At 44.1% G+C, this 16,120-nt stretch overlaps 1 protein-coding gene across 4 annotated transcripts in view; it reads left to right on the top strand.

The window, feature by feature from the left end:
* Positions 1-1,720: 1,720 nt before the first annotated feature.
* Positions 1,721-16,120, top strand: part of LMO7 (LIM domain 7) — a 211,163-nt gene continuing 196,763 nt past the window's right edge. For 3 of the 4 annotated variants that reach the window (XM_070471558.1, XM_070471559.1, XM_070471557.1), the window contains exons 1-2: positions 1,721-1,811; positions 2,479-2,549. In XM_070471558.1, the coding sequence (XP_070327659.1) occupies positions 2,490-2,549 (60 nt within the window). In that variant the 5' untranslated portion in view covers positions 1,721-1,811; positions 2,479-2,489. Of the gene's footprint in view, positions 1,812-2,239; positions 2,550-16,120 lie in introns of those variants that run through there. The other variant, XM_070471555.1, reaches the window with a different exon arrangement.

Here is a 16,120-nt window from a genome sequence, read left to right as displayed (position 1 = left end):
CTTCCCCCATCACTGAAAGTCAACTGACATAGCAGTAGCTTTAAGTGGCATAATATATATATATATATATATACTTATATACATATATATGTATAACTGTAGTAATAGTAATTCTCATGAAGCTTGCAGAATGTCTGTCTTTCTGTTGGTTTAGAAGCCCATAGGATTCACCGTCTAAAATTTTTGTTTCACTTATGATACACAGCACATTGCATATATAAGGTGCTTGCTAAATATTTAATATTGGGTTGGCTAAAAGTTTATTTGGGTCTTTCCATAAGATATTATGAGAAAACCCAAACGAACTTTTTGGCTACGGTCTTAAGTAGCCAGAAAGACATTTCCTTCTAGTTTCTTTAGTCCTTTCATCCTCATTTTGGGTTTGTCCTGATCATGGTGTTGTCAGGAGGCAAGGAGATGATCCAGTCAATGGTTTTTCACTTTAGCAGGAACTGGTGAATTCTTCTGAACAGACCCACTGATTACAGACAATGCCAGTGAAGAAAAGGTTGGATGAAAATAAGCATAACAAATAAACACCATCCTCTAGAAGTCACCCAAATCTGAAAGGATGCTGGTGAAATCTTTATTCAAAAGAGTAAATGAGCTTAATCCCGCCTTTAGGTCTAAGGTCTAGGTAACAGGAAATACTGAGGGAAGAGAAATATTGTCAAGACACCCAAAAAAGAGCCATCAGACAAAACTAGAAGGCTGACTGGTTTCCTTAAGGCAATGTCCTTCTAAAACAGGGGGTGGATGGTGGAGTGGGAGAGAAGTAAAAAGCTATTCTAGGATAAAAAAATAGAGGTAACCAAAGGCAATATGTGGTTATTGTTTGGGTTCTGGTCTAAGTCAGCGGTAAAAAGACATTTTGGAAACCATTGGAGGAATTTGAGTCTGGACTGGGTGTAGATTAATACTAAGTGATTATGGTTAGCTTTAGTTAAGTGTGAAAATGATAATATGCAGAAAAGTGTTTTTTTAAAGAACTAGATGTCCGTTATGCTATCTATGGGTGAAATATAATTCTCTAAGTAGGAAATATATCTTCAGTAGAAAAGGTGATGAAGTAAATAGGGCAAAAATAGATTTTAGTTATTCATTATGCTAGTCTCTTTGATCTTTGAGGTCGTTATTCATCATATAGAGTAAACGATTCACCAGGAAGAAAAATAAAAAGGATCAAGAACTCATCTTGATCGTCTTCCAGCCGTGACACCATCAGTGTTTAGCCGGGATAGGGCTTCAAGAGCTTGAAGTGAGGTTCCAGGGAGCCTAGACAGATAAGCAGGTTTCTTTCCGGAGATCTGATTTGAGTATGAAAAGAATCCACATAAGCCAGCCTTTGAGCCTCCTACCCTCCAGACCTGAGCACCTACCCAGGGCCCCTGCGGATGGTGAATGACGCATCACCTTACTGCTCCGGGCGTGTTCCCTAACCACGCAGAGTGGCGGGTTTGACGCTCAGGGTAGGGGCTGACTTTCTTTTCCCCTCGGACCCTTCGCGGAGGGCTGGAGTGGCAAGTACCTTCCTCCTCGCCCACCTGGAAGCCAAACGGAGCTGGGAGGGCCCAGGCTGGGGGCAATGGGCCGCACGTGCCTAGGCCAGTACCCTCACCTGCCGCCAGGAGGTCCCGGGCCACGGAAGGGGGCGGAGACCGGGGAGAGGGGCTGTCCGCACCTGGCGGCGGGGCGGGCTCGCGGCGGGCTCGGCCGGAGCGGGAGCAGGTGAGACCGGCTGGCCGGGCCGAGCTCCACCGCGGGGGACGTCTCTTGGCCGGGAAAGGTGCAATTGTGTGCAGCTATTCCTGGTATGTCAGGCGGGCCGGGCGGCCGCCAGCGGTGGGGGCGCCGCTTCCCGGGGCCCCGGGAGAGGGAAGGCGGCCAGGCGGGCGGAGGCGAGAAGGATGCGGACAGGATGCGGGCGCGGGGGCGCCTCCCCTCCGGGGGGAGGGTGGGGGCCCGCGGTCCGGCGGGCGGCGCGGGAGCGGGAGCGTGGCCCGGGCCACGGCCTCCGGGAGGACGGTGGCATCCCCCAACCCAGACTGTCCGACCACAAAGGCGGCTGCGGCCGGGAGCCCCGGGGCGCCGTGGGGGTGGGGGAGCGGAGGGGGTACGGAAGCGGCGACTGGGCGGCCGCGGGGTGGGCCGGGGCGGGGCATTCCGGGAGGGCGGCGGCCGCGCTGCGACTTTTGAAGTCGAAACAGCCTTCGGGTCTGGTGCCGCGCGCCTCCTCCGGTCGCCCTCCCCGCCTCCCGCGCTCTGTCCGGTCCCCGCGGCGTTTTCGGGAGTTTGGAGAAAGCCACGTCTTCAAGTTCTTGTGGTTCGAAACTTTGCCGAAGTTTCAACAACTTCACAACAAAGGGAAAGAGACGACGTGCCCCGGCGTCTTGCAGCCGGAGAGAGGCCAGGGCATCGGGCCGGTCGTGCGCCGCACCGCCGCCTTTCTGCGCACCCACCACCTTTCTCTCCCCCTAGTTCTGGAAGGGATGGAGGAGGCGGAGGCCGATTGCGCCCTGGCGTTCGCCGAGGCCCAGCGATGGGTGGAGGTGAGTGCCTTTTCTCCTCTCCTTTCCGCACGAGTTGGCTGCTCCCGCCACTCGACTTTCAGCCGTCTCCCCGGACCTTCTCGGGCGCGGCGCGTCAGGCAGGTTCGCGCCGTAGTTCGGGGGACTTTCCGAGTTCCGTGTCTCTTATCACTAACGTCCAGCGAAGCTTAGCGCCGCCCTCCCCACAACTGTTTCCCCGAGTTTCCCCGGAGCGCCTCTGCCACGGCCCGGCGGGGTTTGGGGACCGCGCATCCCTGAGGACCATCCCACGTCCGCTCCAGGACGCCACGGACGTCTCTGCAGGGCGGAGACGGCTCAGGGTCCTCGGGTGCCTTTTTCCGGGGGTGGCTAGAAATGGAAACGCCTGCAATACACCAGCTTGGGCAGTACCGTGTGTCGGGTGGGAGGGCGGATGGAGGACCGTGGACACCTGTGGCGCCGCTGGAGCGATGCTTTCTCCGAGGTAGCTTCCGGAGCCCAGGATGTGTGTGTTAGGGCGCGTAGGCTTTCCTAAGTCGGCATTGATAAGACTATGATCTCCTGAAATCACTCACTCAAGGGTGGTTATTTACCCAGCTATGCCTCAAGGAGATTTTCCACTCTCGTCTTTGCCTTTAAAAGGAGACGGTCTCCTGGAAGATCCAGGATCAGCGCTTTAGGGTTACTTCTGTCTGTGAAAAGTTAACACCAGGTCTTCTAGCCGTTATCTTTTTGGATGTCAAAGATGACTTTTATAAAGATGCTAAAGAAGTTTTCCGAGCAGATGTGAAATCAGGAACCATTGCTTGTTAGAGAAGTGTTGTCTTTACCAGCTTGGCAGTTAATTAGGGGTTATTGATACCAGGTGCTGGGGCTATTCAACGTATTTAAATATTCAAATTAGGATTAAAAAGTTTTCCATGGGGAAAAACAGCACATTCAAGAATCCCAAAGCAAACAGTACCTTAATTCTTCTTAAAGAATTAAATATATGTATGTGGGAAAAAAAGAATAAGCTTTAAATGTTACGGTTTTCACACTAAAGGAAAGTGAATGTATCTCTACCACCTAGCCAGCGGGTGGGGGGCATCTAAGAAATTAGGTTTGCCATTTTTTTGTACTGAAACTTTGAGCTGGTTTGAAGGTGACCTAAAAGTGTGAGGCGAGGGCATGGGGAGGTTGGGAGAAGCATAAACACTGTATTCTGAATTGAAATGAGAGTGGAAAAATTCCAGCAATGTAGTTAAGAGAAGTAACTTCCCCCATTCATGAACCTTGACAAGTCAAGCCTTCCAAAGGTAATTTTCCATTAGCAATATGTGTACTGCATAATTTTAGAAGCTAAACTTGCCCTTCTGTGTTTGAGTGTTGGGGATGTAGAGAGGGAGAAGGGAAGAAATATGGGATACGTTTTTGGCCAGACAGGGCTCCAGGGTGGAGGGTGCACCTGCAAGTTCAGCGTTTGCTTAAGGCAATATGTGATTGTTGATGATTTCACATCCTTTCCTTTTTTAGTATACAGATTTCGAGATTGCAACATTCCTGTTTTGGTGATTACTTGCTTGTAATTGGATAAGATTTCTGTGAGAAATTCGTGATAAACTTTGGGGGAGATGTGTTGTGCTAAAAGGTATCTCATGTACATGGTGAATATACTCATCTCCCTAACCCCCATCCCACTCTCCCAAAAGTGTTTGTCAGCAATGATTTGGTAACTTTGTAAAGTGTTTTGTTCCTCATTAGCAGAATCTTTTTAAAGGCTTTGCCTTAGAATTTGAATGTGGTTAATTCTTAGGAAATTAAAATTGACTTCTTTTTCTAGTGCCCCAGGGAGCAAGGCAGTACATTCACTGAAGATATGTGAATAATTTATATATTCACCTATACTTTTGGTGTACTGGGGACTTCCACGTGACAGCTTAGTGTTCGGTGCTGGGTTTATGTATGTCTTCAGTTAGTGTCCGAATGTATCCCTCTTAGCTTTGTCTTTACAACCAGAGCACATATTTTATTTTATTTTATTTTTCATTTATTTTTATTAATTGGAGGCTAATTACTTTACAACATTGCAGTGGGTTTTGTCATACATTGACATGAATCAGCCATGGAGTTACATGTATTCCCCATCCCGATCCCCCTCCCACCTCCCTCTCCACCCGATTCCTCTGGGTCTTCCCAGTGCACCAGGCCCGAGCACTTGTCTCATGCATCCCACCTGGGCTGGTGATCTGCTTCACTATAGATAATATTCATGCTGTTCTTTCGAAACATCCCACCCTCGCCTTCTCCCACAGAGTCCAAAAGTCTGTTCTGTACATCTGTGTCTCTTTTTCTGTTTTGCATATAGGGTTATCATTACCATCTTTCTAAATTCCATATATATGTGTTAGTATACTGTAATGTTCTTTATCTTTCTGGCTTACTTCACTTTGTATAATGGGCTCCAGTTTCATCCATCTCATTAGAACTGATTCAAATGAATTCTTTTTAATGGCTGAGTAATGTTCCATGGTGTATATGTACCACAGCTTCCTTATCCATTCGTCTGCTGATGGGCATCTAGGTTGCTTCCATGTCCTGGCTATTATAAACAGTTAGAGCACATATTTAAAAATATTGCCCTTGCCGAAAGAAGCAGGATGAATGACTGTCTCATTGCCACAACATCTTAACTCTGAGAACCCCTAATTTGAAAATAAAATATTGATTGCAAAGTATATAAAGTATTTTGGAAAGCGAGGAAGATTATAGTGTAAATCTTTCTCCTGCTGACTAATATTCTTGCTCTGTTTTTCAATTTCTGTTATACTTTACATACCCTGAAGCATAAATGTTTCATTCATATATATGCATGTTTTATGTGTATATACATAATGCACACATATGAACATATGTATTATATTATGTAGATTATGCCATATACATGCATTTATGTATATATACATATAAAACACAAATAAATATCTCCTTGATATATTATATGCTATCATATAGTGGGCTTCCCTGGTGGTTCAGTGGTAAAGAATCTGCTGCTGGTGCAGGAGACACAGGTTTGATCCTCTGGAGGAGGAAGGGGCAACTCACTCCAGTATTCTTGCCTGGGAAATCCCATGGACAGAAGAGCCTGGTGGACTGCAGTCCAAGGAGTTGCAGAAGAGTTAGACATGACTTAGCGACTAAACAGCAGCAATAATACTATAATATACATATTATATGTGTTGTATGTAATATGACCTAATTAGCTACCTTTATTTTCAGCTGCAGCTTTGACTAGCCCAAGGTCAAAAGACTCCAATAACCTTGTAAGTTTTTGAAAGATGACCAGAGTCCATGGTGGTATGTCTTTGCCATTTCCTTGCTCCCATCAGCGATTTAAATAACTAATGTATTACTTCTGCAACCAAAATTAAAATCATTTTTGTTTTGGGAGGAAGAGGAGAAGAGGTAAGGTGAGGACTAGTGCTTGTTATTCTGCCAGTTGTTGTCATTTTATGAATCTTTATTTCAGATTGTTCCTTGCTATTTAAAAGTGTATATATACTTCTGCTTAGTTTCATATTTGAAATAAAAACAAATTAGGAACATAACCTTCTGAGATAATTCAACATCATGATATTGGATTATTATCTGGTTGAAAATGCAGTTTGGAATATTAATAATCTAGCAAGCTAGTTTATGATTAAACAGTTGTTGAAAGCCAAATAACGTAATGGTTTGAAGGAAATGGCAAAGGGGAAGCTTGATTCTAGCAAGGTCATGGAGTGGGAGAGGAAATGGTAGAAAATGCAGCCCAGACCCTCTAATTTTCGTCCTTTTCTGCAGCACCTTTTAATTTTCTGTACCAAATAGTTGCCTCTGTCGTTCTGTTTGGGGCGGTGGGGGGGTGGGGGGTGGGGGGAAAGGAAGCATTAAAAAACCTGTAATAAACAGAAAAAATACCAATGAGATTGAAAATGAACATTATTGCTCACTGCATTGGTTGGTTGTCCATTTCCAGTCTGTGACTTTCATGTTCCTATCTAGGTTGAGGTTTAAACACAGTAGTAATTTTTATGACTGGAGCAGAACAGGCTAGTTTAATCCCACACCTTCCTGCTCCCCTGCCAGGCCTGTTATCTCTGGGTTTGATATTTTCAGTATCACTGTCACCCTGTGGAAGGACCAAAGAGATGCCAATTGAGCTCATTGTCCTGCCTGGCACCAGAATATGAATCCTTCCCCAGTTACTTCCAGCTGATCTGTTTCTCCACCTGCCCATTTCTGTCCTTTAGGGATTGTGTGCTGGTCATCACTTTTGTTTGCATTTAGTGCTAAATTTTTAAAGTATTGCATTCTGTGGGTCTCCCACTGATAGTTACATAATTCGCCGAAGTGATTTCCCTCTTTTTCTCTGTAAACCATTTCCCTTGTATTGGTGGTTTCCCACCTGTGGCCTGGTGTGAAAGGATTTGCTGAGTGCACTTGAGTCCTCGGTGCAGAGTAGAGTTGTCTGCAGACGAAACAAAGGTTCTCATGATTTGTACTGTTGCTTTTCAGATGGATGTAAAGTGATGAAAATCTTAACTGAATTCAGAGAAGCTTTTCTGGTAATAATATATGGTTTCAATGGACAGATATTAAACTTGAAAAGATTCTGATGGTAAAAATTTGTTTAGAATTTTAAATGTTAGAAAGCAGTTCTTATTGTAGCTGTTGAAACTGGAATTAGTTTTTCAGAACATAACTTGATTTTGATTTCTGTTTTCTGTGGAGGCATGAAAAGATTTTAAAGTCCGCATATACATTAAGCTGTGAAATGTAGCTTCCACAGCCCTTTACATTCTGGTCTGTGGCTTTATGTCTTTGTTTTTGCTCATTTTGTCTGTTACTATTTACTGCCAGATAGCATAGAGATTAAGAGCACAGATTTATACATTTATCCCCAGAACTTATTTATCTTACAACTAGAAGTTTGTACCTTTTGACCACTTTCATCCAATTCAGGATAACTATAATTAACATTGCTGTATAGCATATTTGAAAGTTGTTAAGAGTAAATCTTAATGTTTTTATTACAAGGAAAAGCTTTTCTGTAACTATTTGAAGAGATGGCTTTTGACTAAGCTTACGGTGGTATTCATCTCACAATATATGTCAAATTGTTCATATATTTTGACAATATATGTCAAATTTCACCTTTACAAAGCTGTATGTCAATTAAATCTCAATTGAAAAAAGAGAAAGAAAGCACCATTTTGAAATTAAATCTTTAAGTCGTGGCTCAGCTTCTCAAATCCTGCAGGCCTCGGTTTTCTTCTTGGAGCCCCCAGTGGTGATTATGCCAGTTGAATGAGGTGCTGACTGTTTAGAAGCTGTGTGTTAGTTGCTCAGTCATGTCTTACTCTTTGTGACCCCATGGACCACAGCCCTCAGGCTCCTCTCTCCATGGACTATCCCGGGCAAGAATACTGAAGTGGGTAGCCATTCTCTTCTCCAGGGGATTTTACTGGCCCAGGGATCGAACCTGGGTCTCCTGCATTGTAGGCAGATTCTTTACCATCTGAGCCAAATAGGGAAGCCCATTAAAAGTGTTCCCTAATCCTTGCTTGTGTTTCCCGACGCGCAGGGTGCTGTTTTCTCACCTTCAGACTGTTGTGATTGGAGTACTCATTATTCCTTGTTGACCTAATACCCATTATACCTCTTTAATCTCCCACACTTGGGATCTACGGTCGACCTTTGTGTGGGGCCTTTTCTGGGCTACCAAGCCTCCACCCCACCCAGTTCTTCCTCATCTCTATTGCTTGTGTAGACCTCTCTGCACTCTGTGGTATGATTATGTCCATTTTTCCACGTTAGACTTGGTGCTAACTGAAGGCGGGAACAACATTTTATCTTGAGGATTTGGCTCAGTGCCCATAAATGTTGAGTGAAAGCACAGTCTTAGTGCTGTGGCTTTTTAATTTTTTTTTTTCTTTTTTTTTTTTTGCCACTTTGCATGGCATGTGGGATCTTAATTCCCTGACCAGGGATTGAACCTGCGCCCCCTGCCTTGGAAGGGCAGAATCTTAACTCCTGGACTTCCAGGGAATTCCCCAGGCTGTGGCCTTAACAAAACCCATGGACTGGACTTTACTGACTACGCCAAAGCCTTTGACTGTGTGGGTCACAGGAGCTGTGGAAAATTCTTAAAGAGGTGGGGATACCAGACCACCTTACCTGCCTCCTGAGAAATCTGTATGCAGGTCAAGAAGCAACAGTTAGAACCTTACATGGAACAATGGACTGGTTCCAAATTGGGAAAGGAGTGCATCAAGGCTGTATATTGTCACCCTGCTTATTTAACTTCTTTGCAGAGTACATCATGAGAAATGCTGGGCTGGAAGAAGCACATGCTGGAATCAAGATTGCCGGGAGAAATATCAATCACCTCAGATATGCAGATGATACCACCCTAATGGCAGAAAGTGAAGAGGAACTACAGAGCCTCTTGATGAAAGTGAAAGAGGAGAGTGAAAAAGGTGACTTAAAATTCAACATTCAAAAAATGAAGATTGTGCATCCGGTCCCATCACTTCACTGCAAATAGATGGGGAAACAATGGAAACTGTGACAGACTTTCTTTTCTTGGGCTCCAAAATCACAACAGGTAGTGACTGCAGCCATGAAATTAAAAGATGCTTGCCCCTTGGAAGAAAAGCTATGACCAACCTAGACAGCATATTACTTACCAAAAAGGGTCTATCTAGTCAAAGCTGTGGTTTTTTCCAGTACCCATGTATGGATGTGAGAGTTGGACCATAAAGAAAGCTGAGCACTGAAGAAGTGATGGTTTTGAACTGTTGTGTTGGAGAAGACTTTTGAGAGTCCCTTGGACTGCAAGGAGATCAAACCAGTCCATCCTAAAGGAAACCAGTCTTGAATATTCATTGGAAGGACTGATGCTGAAGCTCCAATATTTTGGCCACATGATGCAAAGAACTGACTCATTGGAAAAGACCCTGATGTTGGGAAATATTGAAGGCAGGAGGAGAAGGGGATGACAGAGGATGAGATAGTTGGATGGCATCACTAATTCAATGGACATGAGTTTGAGTAAGCTCCGGGAGTTGGTGATGGGCAGGGAAGCCTGGCTTGCTGCGATCCATGGGGTGGCCAAGAGTCGGACACAACTGAGCAACTGACCTGTGCTGAACTGAAGGACCAGGATCCTTCCCCTCTCCCAGTGTCTGAAGCTGAGCTCTTTGCTCTGGCAGTTGGTTGGGAGCAGTTACGCGATGTGCCTTCCTTTGGGTGCCAGTGTGTGCTTGCCTGTTTACTCAGTGTTTCCTTTTGTATCCCAACCCTGTTCCTGAGTGAGGTCACTCTACTCCTGCCTTCTAGTTGATGGTTTCCCTTGTGGGGACTTACATTCAGTCATTTTGTTATCCAAAGATGCCCTTGATGTGCCTACTTTGTACCAGGTATTTGCTGGGCTGTGTGTGTGTGTGATAGTCACTCAATCGTGTCTGACTCTTTTCAACCCTGTAAATGTAGCCCGCCAGGCTCCCCTGTCCATGGGATTCTCCAGGCAAGAATACTGGAGTGGGTTGCCGTGCCCTCCTCCAAAGTTCTCTGCATTGACTGGCAGTCTCTTTACCACTAGCACCACCTGGGAAGCCCAGAGTTGCAGAATCTACCTTTGGTCAAACGTCTAGGCCCATGCCCAGCAACCTAATAATGTTATCAAATATTTTTATAGCTCAGGAGGGTTTCATTTCAGAAGGACACATCAGTCTTTACTGTTCCACTCTTCTAATTTCTAGCATCATAGATTGCTCAGGGCAGTCATGAGCAGCCAAGAGGTGTCTTGATGTCAATTTGTTTTTTTAAGTCATTATGCAGCATTTTGCTGTTTCTTGAACATACACCTTTATTTAGCAAATAAGGAGGAGTCTTAGGGCAGGAGGGGTGGTAAGAGATGAGGGCGTTCACAAAATTCTCTTGGGAAGGAACTGATTCACACAATTAGGAACCAGGGTAGAGATGCTGTTAGAATCGCTTGATTCCATAAAGTGTAAATACATACGACACGGTATTTCCTGAGGAACTGGGAGGATTCTATCAGCATCAGTCATCCTGGTTCCTTTCAAGGTACTGGTATACTGAAAACTAGAAATGGACCTCTTCTTAAAGTGGGGAAAAATACCAGGAACTTGCACCTTTCATAAAAAGAGTGCTGTTAAGTCAGCTAGAGAAATGAACTCTCTGAGCCAAAGGCAATGAATGACTTTTTGGTTCTTGATAATGTGGGAGCCCTGGGTTCAATCCCTGGGTCAGGGAGATCCCTTGGAAAAGGGAATGGCAGTCCAATCAAGTATTCTTGCCTGGAAAAGTCCCATGGACAGAGGAGCCTGGTGGCCTATAGTCCACAGGGTTGCAAAGAGTCGGATACGACTGAACGCGACTAACACTTTCTCTTTCACACATCACCAGGTTACCCCTGAAAGCTTTGTGCTAATTTGCAGCAATGAGCAGGGGTAGGGGGCCCCAACCTCTCATTATTCTGACCAGAATTGAAGTTGTCATTTGCATTTTCTGTCTAAGTAAATAGATGAAAGATGTATGTTCTACTTTTTCTCAGATCACTAATGATATTTATGTAACCAGTAATGAAAAAGTGAAGGCGTTAGTCACTCAGTCGTGTCCGACTCTTTGCGACCCTATGGACTGTAGCCCACCAGGCTCCTCTGTCCATGGAATTCTCCAGGCAAGAATACTGGAGTGGGTTGCCATTCCCTTCTCCAGGGAATCTTCCTGACCCAGGGATTGAACCTGTCTCCTGCATTGCATACAGATTTTTTACCGTCTGAGCTGCTAGGGAAGCCCCATCTAACAGATAACTCATTGGGTTTCTTCCAGTGAGGAAGGGTGAAGCTGAAACAAGGAGGGTCCTGTCTTCTCTAGAGGAGGTCATAAGAGGCTCATAGGGCCCCTGGCCTCCTGAGGTGAGTCTCTAGGGTCATGGGCATGGTAGGGCCATTGTGGAAGTATCTCCTGGTGGTCTTACTTTACTTTTGATTGTTTGGAGATAGACCTGTCGAGTTCTTCATCTCATCTCCAGTTACGAGATGACAAATGGAACAGTTTGTCATTGTGAGGAAGCAGGGCATCTTGATGTTGCGTCAGTCATTTGCAAAGCTCAGAAAATCTTAAGGCTTCTCTGAGGCTGAGAGAGGAGAATGTCTGGAGTGTGTGGTAGGGAGTATGTGATTCATTCAACCCACTGGGGCAGCACTCCAGTGCTTCTTCCCTCTGGATGCCAGGGGTGCTTTGGGTGGTCAAGGGTTTCCCTTGAGACTAATTGGCTCTTTTTATTGCCTCCTTCCTTTTAAAATCTCTTCTCATGTGGCAACCTGGATGGGAGGGGAGTTTAGGGGAGAAAGGATGTATGTATATGTGTGGCTGAGTCCCTTTGCTGTCCACTTGAAACTGTCACAGCATTGTTAATCGGCTATACTTCAATAGAAAATAAAAAGTTAAAATTTAAATCACTTCTCAACAGCATGTGAGCTTTAGAAAAGCATGGCTTTTTGAGAATGTTAGTTAAGAAAAACCAAGCCACATCAACACAATTACCTTTTAGTTAGACTGTTTTAGTTCAGAGAAAATAGAGTGTAGGTTAACTATTTCATCCGCTACTGTCTGCAGACTGAATTTCCTGTATCCATGTCCCCATGGCCTCCACTCCTGGACAGAAAGCTCTCAAGTGCTTGTTGAACAAATGAAACTTTGCATCCAATCAAAGGGTTGACTGATTTAATTGATGTCTGGAGATCTCCTTAAACCTGTCAACTGTCAGTAATGTATTTGAGCCAGAGGAAATGATAAATTATGTGTACCTGTGTTTACTCTTGCTGAAGGTAATTGTTGGGTATGTTTCTTTAAAAACACTCTCGATGTACCCAAAGCTCTTAGTAAGGATAATAACTGTCATCTCTGCACAGCTTTGAAACAGAGGTTGAGCACACTCACTCTGCCACTTACAGATCAATTGCCACACGGCCCCATAAACAGCTTTTTCAGAAAGTGTAAAATCCTCACCAGTTGGCTTCTCAAAACCTGGTTCTAATTCCTGATTACGGGACCCTCAGTTTGGTGCTTATGTGCATTTAGATGGTGGTGCACAGCCGTAGACATCACATCTGTCTCTAAGTACATGGAGGATTGTCTTAAGGAGAGAGGTTAGGAAAGTTTTTCTCTGGGCTCAGAGGGTCAGGTGGCGCAATGGTAAAGCATCCGCCTGCCACTGAAGGAGACACAAGAGATGTGAGTTCAATCCCTGGGTTGGGACGATCCCCTGGAGTACAAAATGGCAATCCACTCCAGTATTTTTGCCCAGAAAATCCACTGGACAGAGGAGCCTAGTGGGCTACAGTCTGTGGGGTCACAAAGAGTTGGACATGAGCACACCCAGAGGGCAGAACTGGTAATAACTAATTGGGCACAGTGAGACTTTCAGCTCACATATTTTGAAGACCTTCTGTAAATAAAGAGCAGTCCTACACCAGAATGGACTGAATTGAATGGTGGGTTGCCTCCTAGTGGAGGTTTTACAAGAGTAGGTGAGTAACTGACCATTGAAGCCACCACTATTTTTTTTTTAATCATGAGAAAGACATGTGGCTAGAGCATTATACTTACATGGTCTTATAATGAAGAACTGTTATTTCCCAAAGGGGTGTGTGTGTGTGTTTAGATGAGGAGAAAGAAGTATGAAAGGTAAAATAATTTGCTCAAGGAAATACTAGAACTTGTAAATGGTGGTTGGGGATTTGAAACCAGGCAGTCTGACTCTTAATCAGTATACCGTATTGTCCGCGAGGCCACTGGTCAGTAAATCGTGGTGAAAGATTTAGAAGGGAAGGAAGGGAATGGGCTGTCAGTCTTCATTCCATCTAAAGCTGTGAGATTAGCTGCTTTCTGTTTCTGACAAGTCCTGCACACATAGCAGGTCCTGTCTTGTGATGTTAGTGCCTGGAAAACTTGTGATCAAATATTTAAGCTACAGCATTGCTGATAGACATTCTTGAGTAATTGCAGACTTTAGATTTGTATGTTCTGGTGTATGTTATTTGTTGTTCAGTCGTGTCCAACTCTTGCAATCCCATGAACTATAGCCCACCAGGCTTCCCTGTCCATGGGATTTCCAGACAAGAATACTGGAGTGGGTTCCCATTTCCTTCTCCAAGGGATCTTCCTGGACCAGGGATTGAACCTGTGTCTCTTGCGTTGGCAGGCAGATTCTTTACCCCCTGAGCCACCAGGGAAGCTCTCTGGTGCATATAGATGCTTCATAAGCCCTTTTAAGTGTTAAAAACGGAAAGATTTTTATGTCATGACATGAAGTTATACTTTAAGCTAGAGTAGGAGATAAATGATATCTAACTGGTTTCTTCTCTAAACAATGTACGAAAGTCTCAGTTTCTTCTTTTATAATTCCTCATTTTAAGTAGCCCATGGTATAGCAAGAATTGTTTAGACTTTACTATATAGTGCTTTGAGATATATGTCATGGTTTTTGATGAGCATGTGTGTGTGTGATCAGTTGCTTCAGCTGTGTCCGACTCTTTGCGATTCCAGGGACCACAGCCCACCAGCCTCCTCTGTTCATGGGATTCTTCAGGCAAGAATACTGAGCGGGTTGCCGTGCCCTCCTCCAGTGTCTCTTTCTGACCTGGGGATCAAACCTGTGTCTCCTGCGTCTGCTGCATTGCAGGCGGATTCTTGACCTACTGAGCTACCTGGGAAGCCTTTTGATGAGGACACTTTCTAGTTAATGTTTTAGACTTGTAGGGACTAAAGCATAGGTCATGATAAAAGATTCCACATTTTTGACTAGATTTAAATTTGACCTAGGTGTCTGAGCTGGGAAGGGAATACCCGATTTATTTTATTATAACACCATTTCATAATATTGAAAGGAAGGGCTGTTGTTACCAACCTTGTAACAAAGTTTGATTCTGGAATTCTTTTTCATTTTAAAGTCTCTCATTCTACCCGAGGAAGGAGAAAATAAACAAGCATTTTTGCCTTTACTTCTTGAGTGCTGTTTTTTGATCAACTTGGAATTTTACCCTGTTGCCTGTAAAAATATCGTCCATCTATCAGTAGCATCAGACATAGTTGACCACACCTTGCTTCTTGCAACATTTTCTGCAATTGCCCTCTGGGTGTTTCTCCCATTTTACTTGATATTTCTGGTTTTCCTTTGTAGATTCCTAATTCGTTGAGTAAATATTAGACTGTCCCGGGGCTCATTCATCTTTCCGCGTCATCTCTTCTTTGTCTACAACCTCTCCCTTGTGGGTGTTATCGGATCCATAGCTTTATACACCTTCTGTGTGCTGATAGCCTCCACATATATATTCTTGACCCTGACAGTGTCTTTAACACCCACCTGATATATGTATGTGTGTATACACAGACAAACACACACACACTCACGATTTCCAGTTGTAGGTCAAATAGGCACATCATGCTTGGTTCGAAACAAAATTCTCAGTTTCTCTCCCTCCCAACCACTGCCTTCTCATCCCCCGATGTTTCCCATTTTAGTCAACGACACCACTGGTCACCCGCTTGCTCAGGTTCCCAACTTCAGAGTCATTGTTGGTGCTCATTTTGATCACTCCCCACATCCAGGCTGTCAAGAAATCCAAGTGGCTCATCCTCAGATACACCCAGAATATGACCACCACTTACTGTATCCATCACTGCCTGCTTTTTCCAAAGTAACAGTCAGGTTCCTCCTGAAAAATGTGAACCAGAGATTTTTTTTTATTCAGCTCTTCTCTCTCTGCCCTCCATAGTGGATACTGTTATGTTGAGAACAAAATCTGAATTTTTAACCCGTGTTCTCCAGGGCCCCACAAGACCTGTTCCCTTTTTACCTATCTCATCTCCGCTCCCACTCTCCATCTTGCTTGACATGCTCCAGTCATCCTGGCTTTCCTGCTGTTCCTCAAATGTGCAGAGGTTTTTATTATAGGACATTTGCATTGCTGTTCCTTCTGCATGAGTATATTTCCCTCACCTAAATCTCAGTTTAAATGACATCACCTCCTCCTCATGTCCCTCTCTATACAGTAATCACACTTGTGACTCCATACTCTTGTATTTCATAGTGCTTGTCATCACTTACTGTTATATGATATGTATCTTTGACTTGACTGTTACTCCTATAAGAATATGAGTATTTTATTTAGTAGGCAGTCAATAAATGGAAAAATAAATGGATGAATGAACAAGTGTCTTAATTCTTTATGTGTGATATTTTCTAACTCTGATATAACGGGCTTTCTGGCAGTGCTTCACTCAATAAGACAAGTTGATTTTATTAAGTGTTTTTTTTGGTTTTGTTTTTCTTTTTTAAGTTCAGTTCTGGATTGAGCAAGTTCAAAGCATGTTTTTAAAATGCAGGTTTCCACCATGAGAAATTGAGTTTGCTCAACCAATTGTAAAGATGCCCAAAGGTAAGCAAGTATCATAAGGTAATAAACAGCCTGGAAAATTGTCAGGTGAGCCTCCTGAGCTGAATATCCTGCCCTGGGGGCAGTGCATCATCATGAAAC

Source organism: Odocoileus virginianus, chromosome 8 (genome assembly GCF_023699985.2).
Source record: "Odocoileus virginianus isolate 20LAN1187 ecotype Illinois chromosome 8, Ovbor_1.2, whole genome shotgun sequence".
Classification (NCBI taxonomy): Eukaryota; Metazoa; Chordata; class Mammalia; order Artiodactyla; family Cervidae; genus Odocoileus; species Odocoileus virginianus.
Note: the sequence above shows the minus strand (reverse complement) of the source record. Positions and strands in the feature narration are given on the sequence as shown.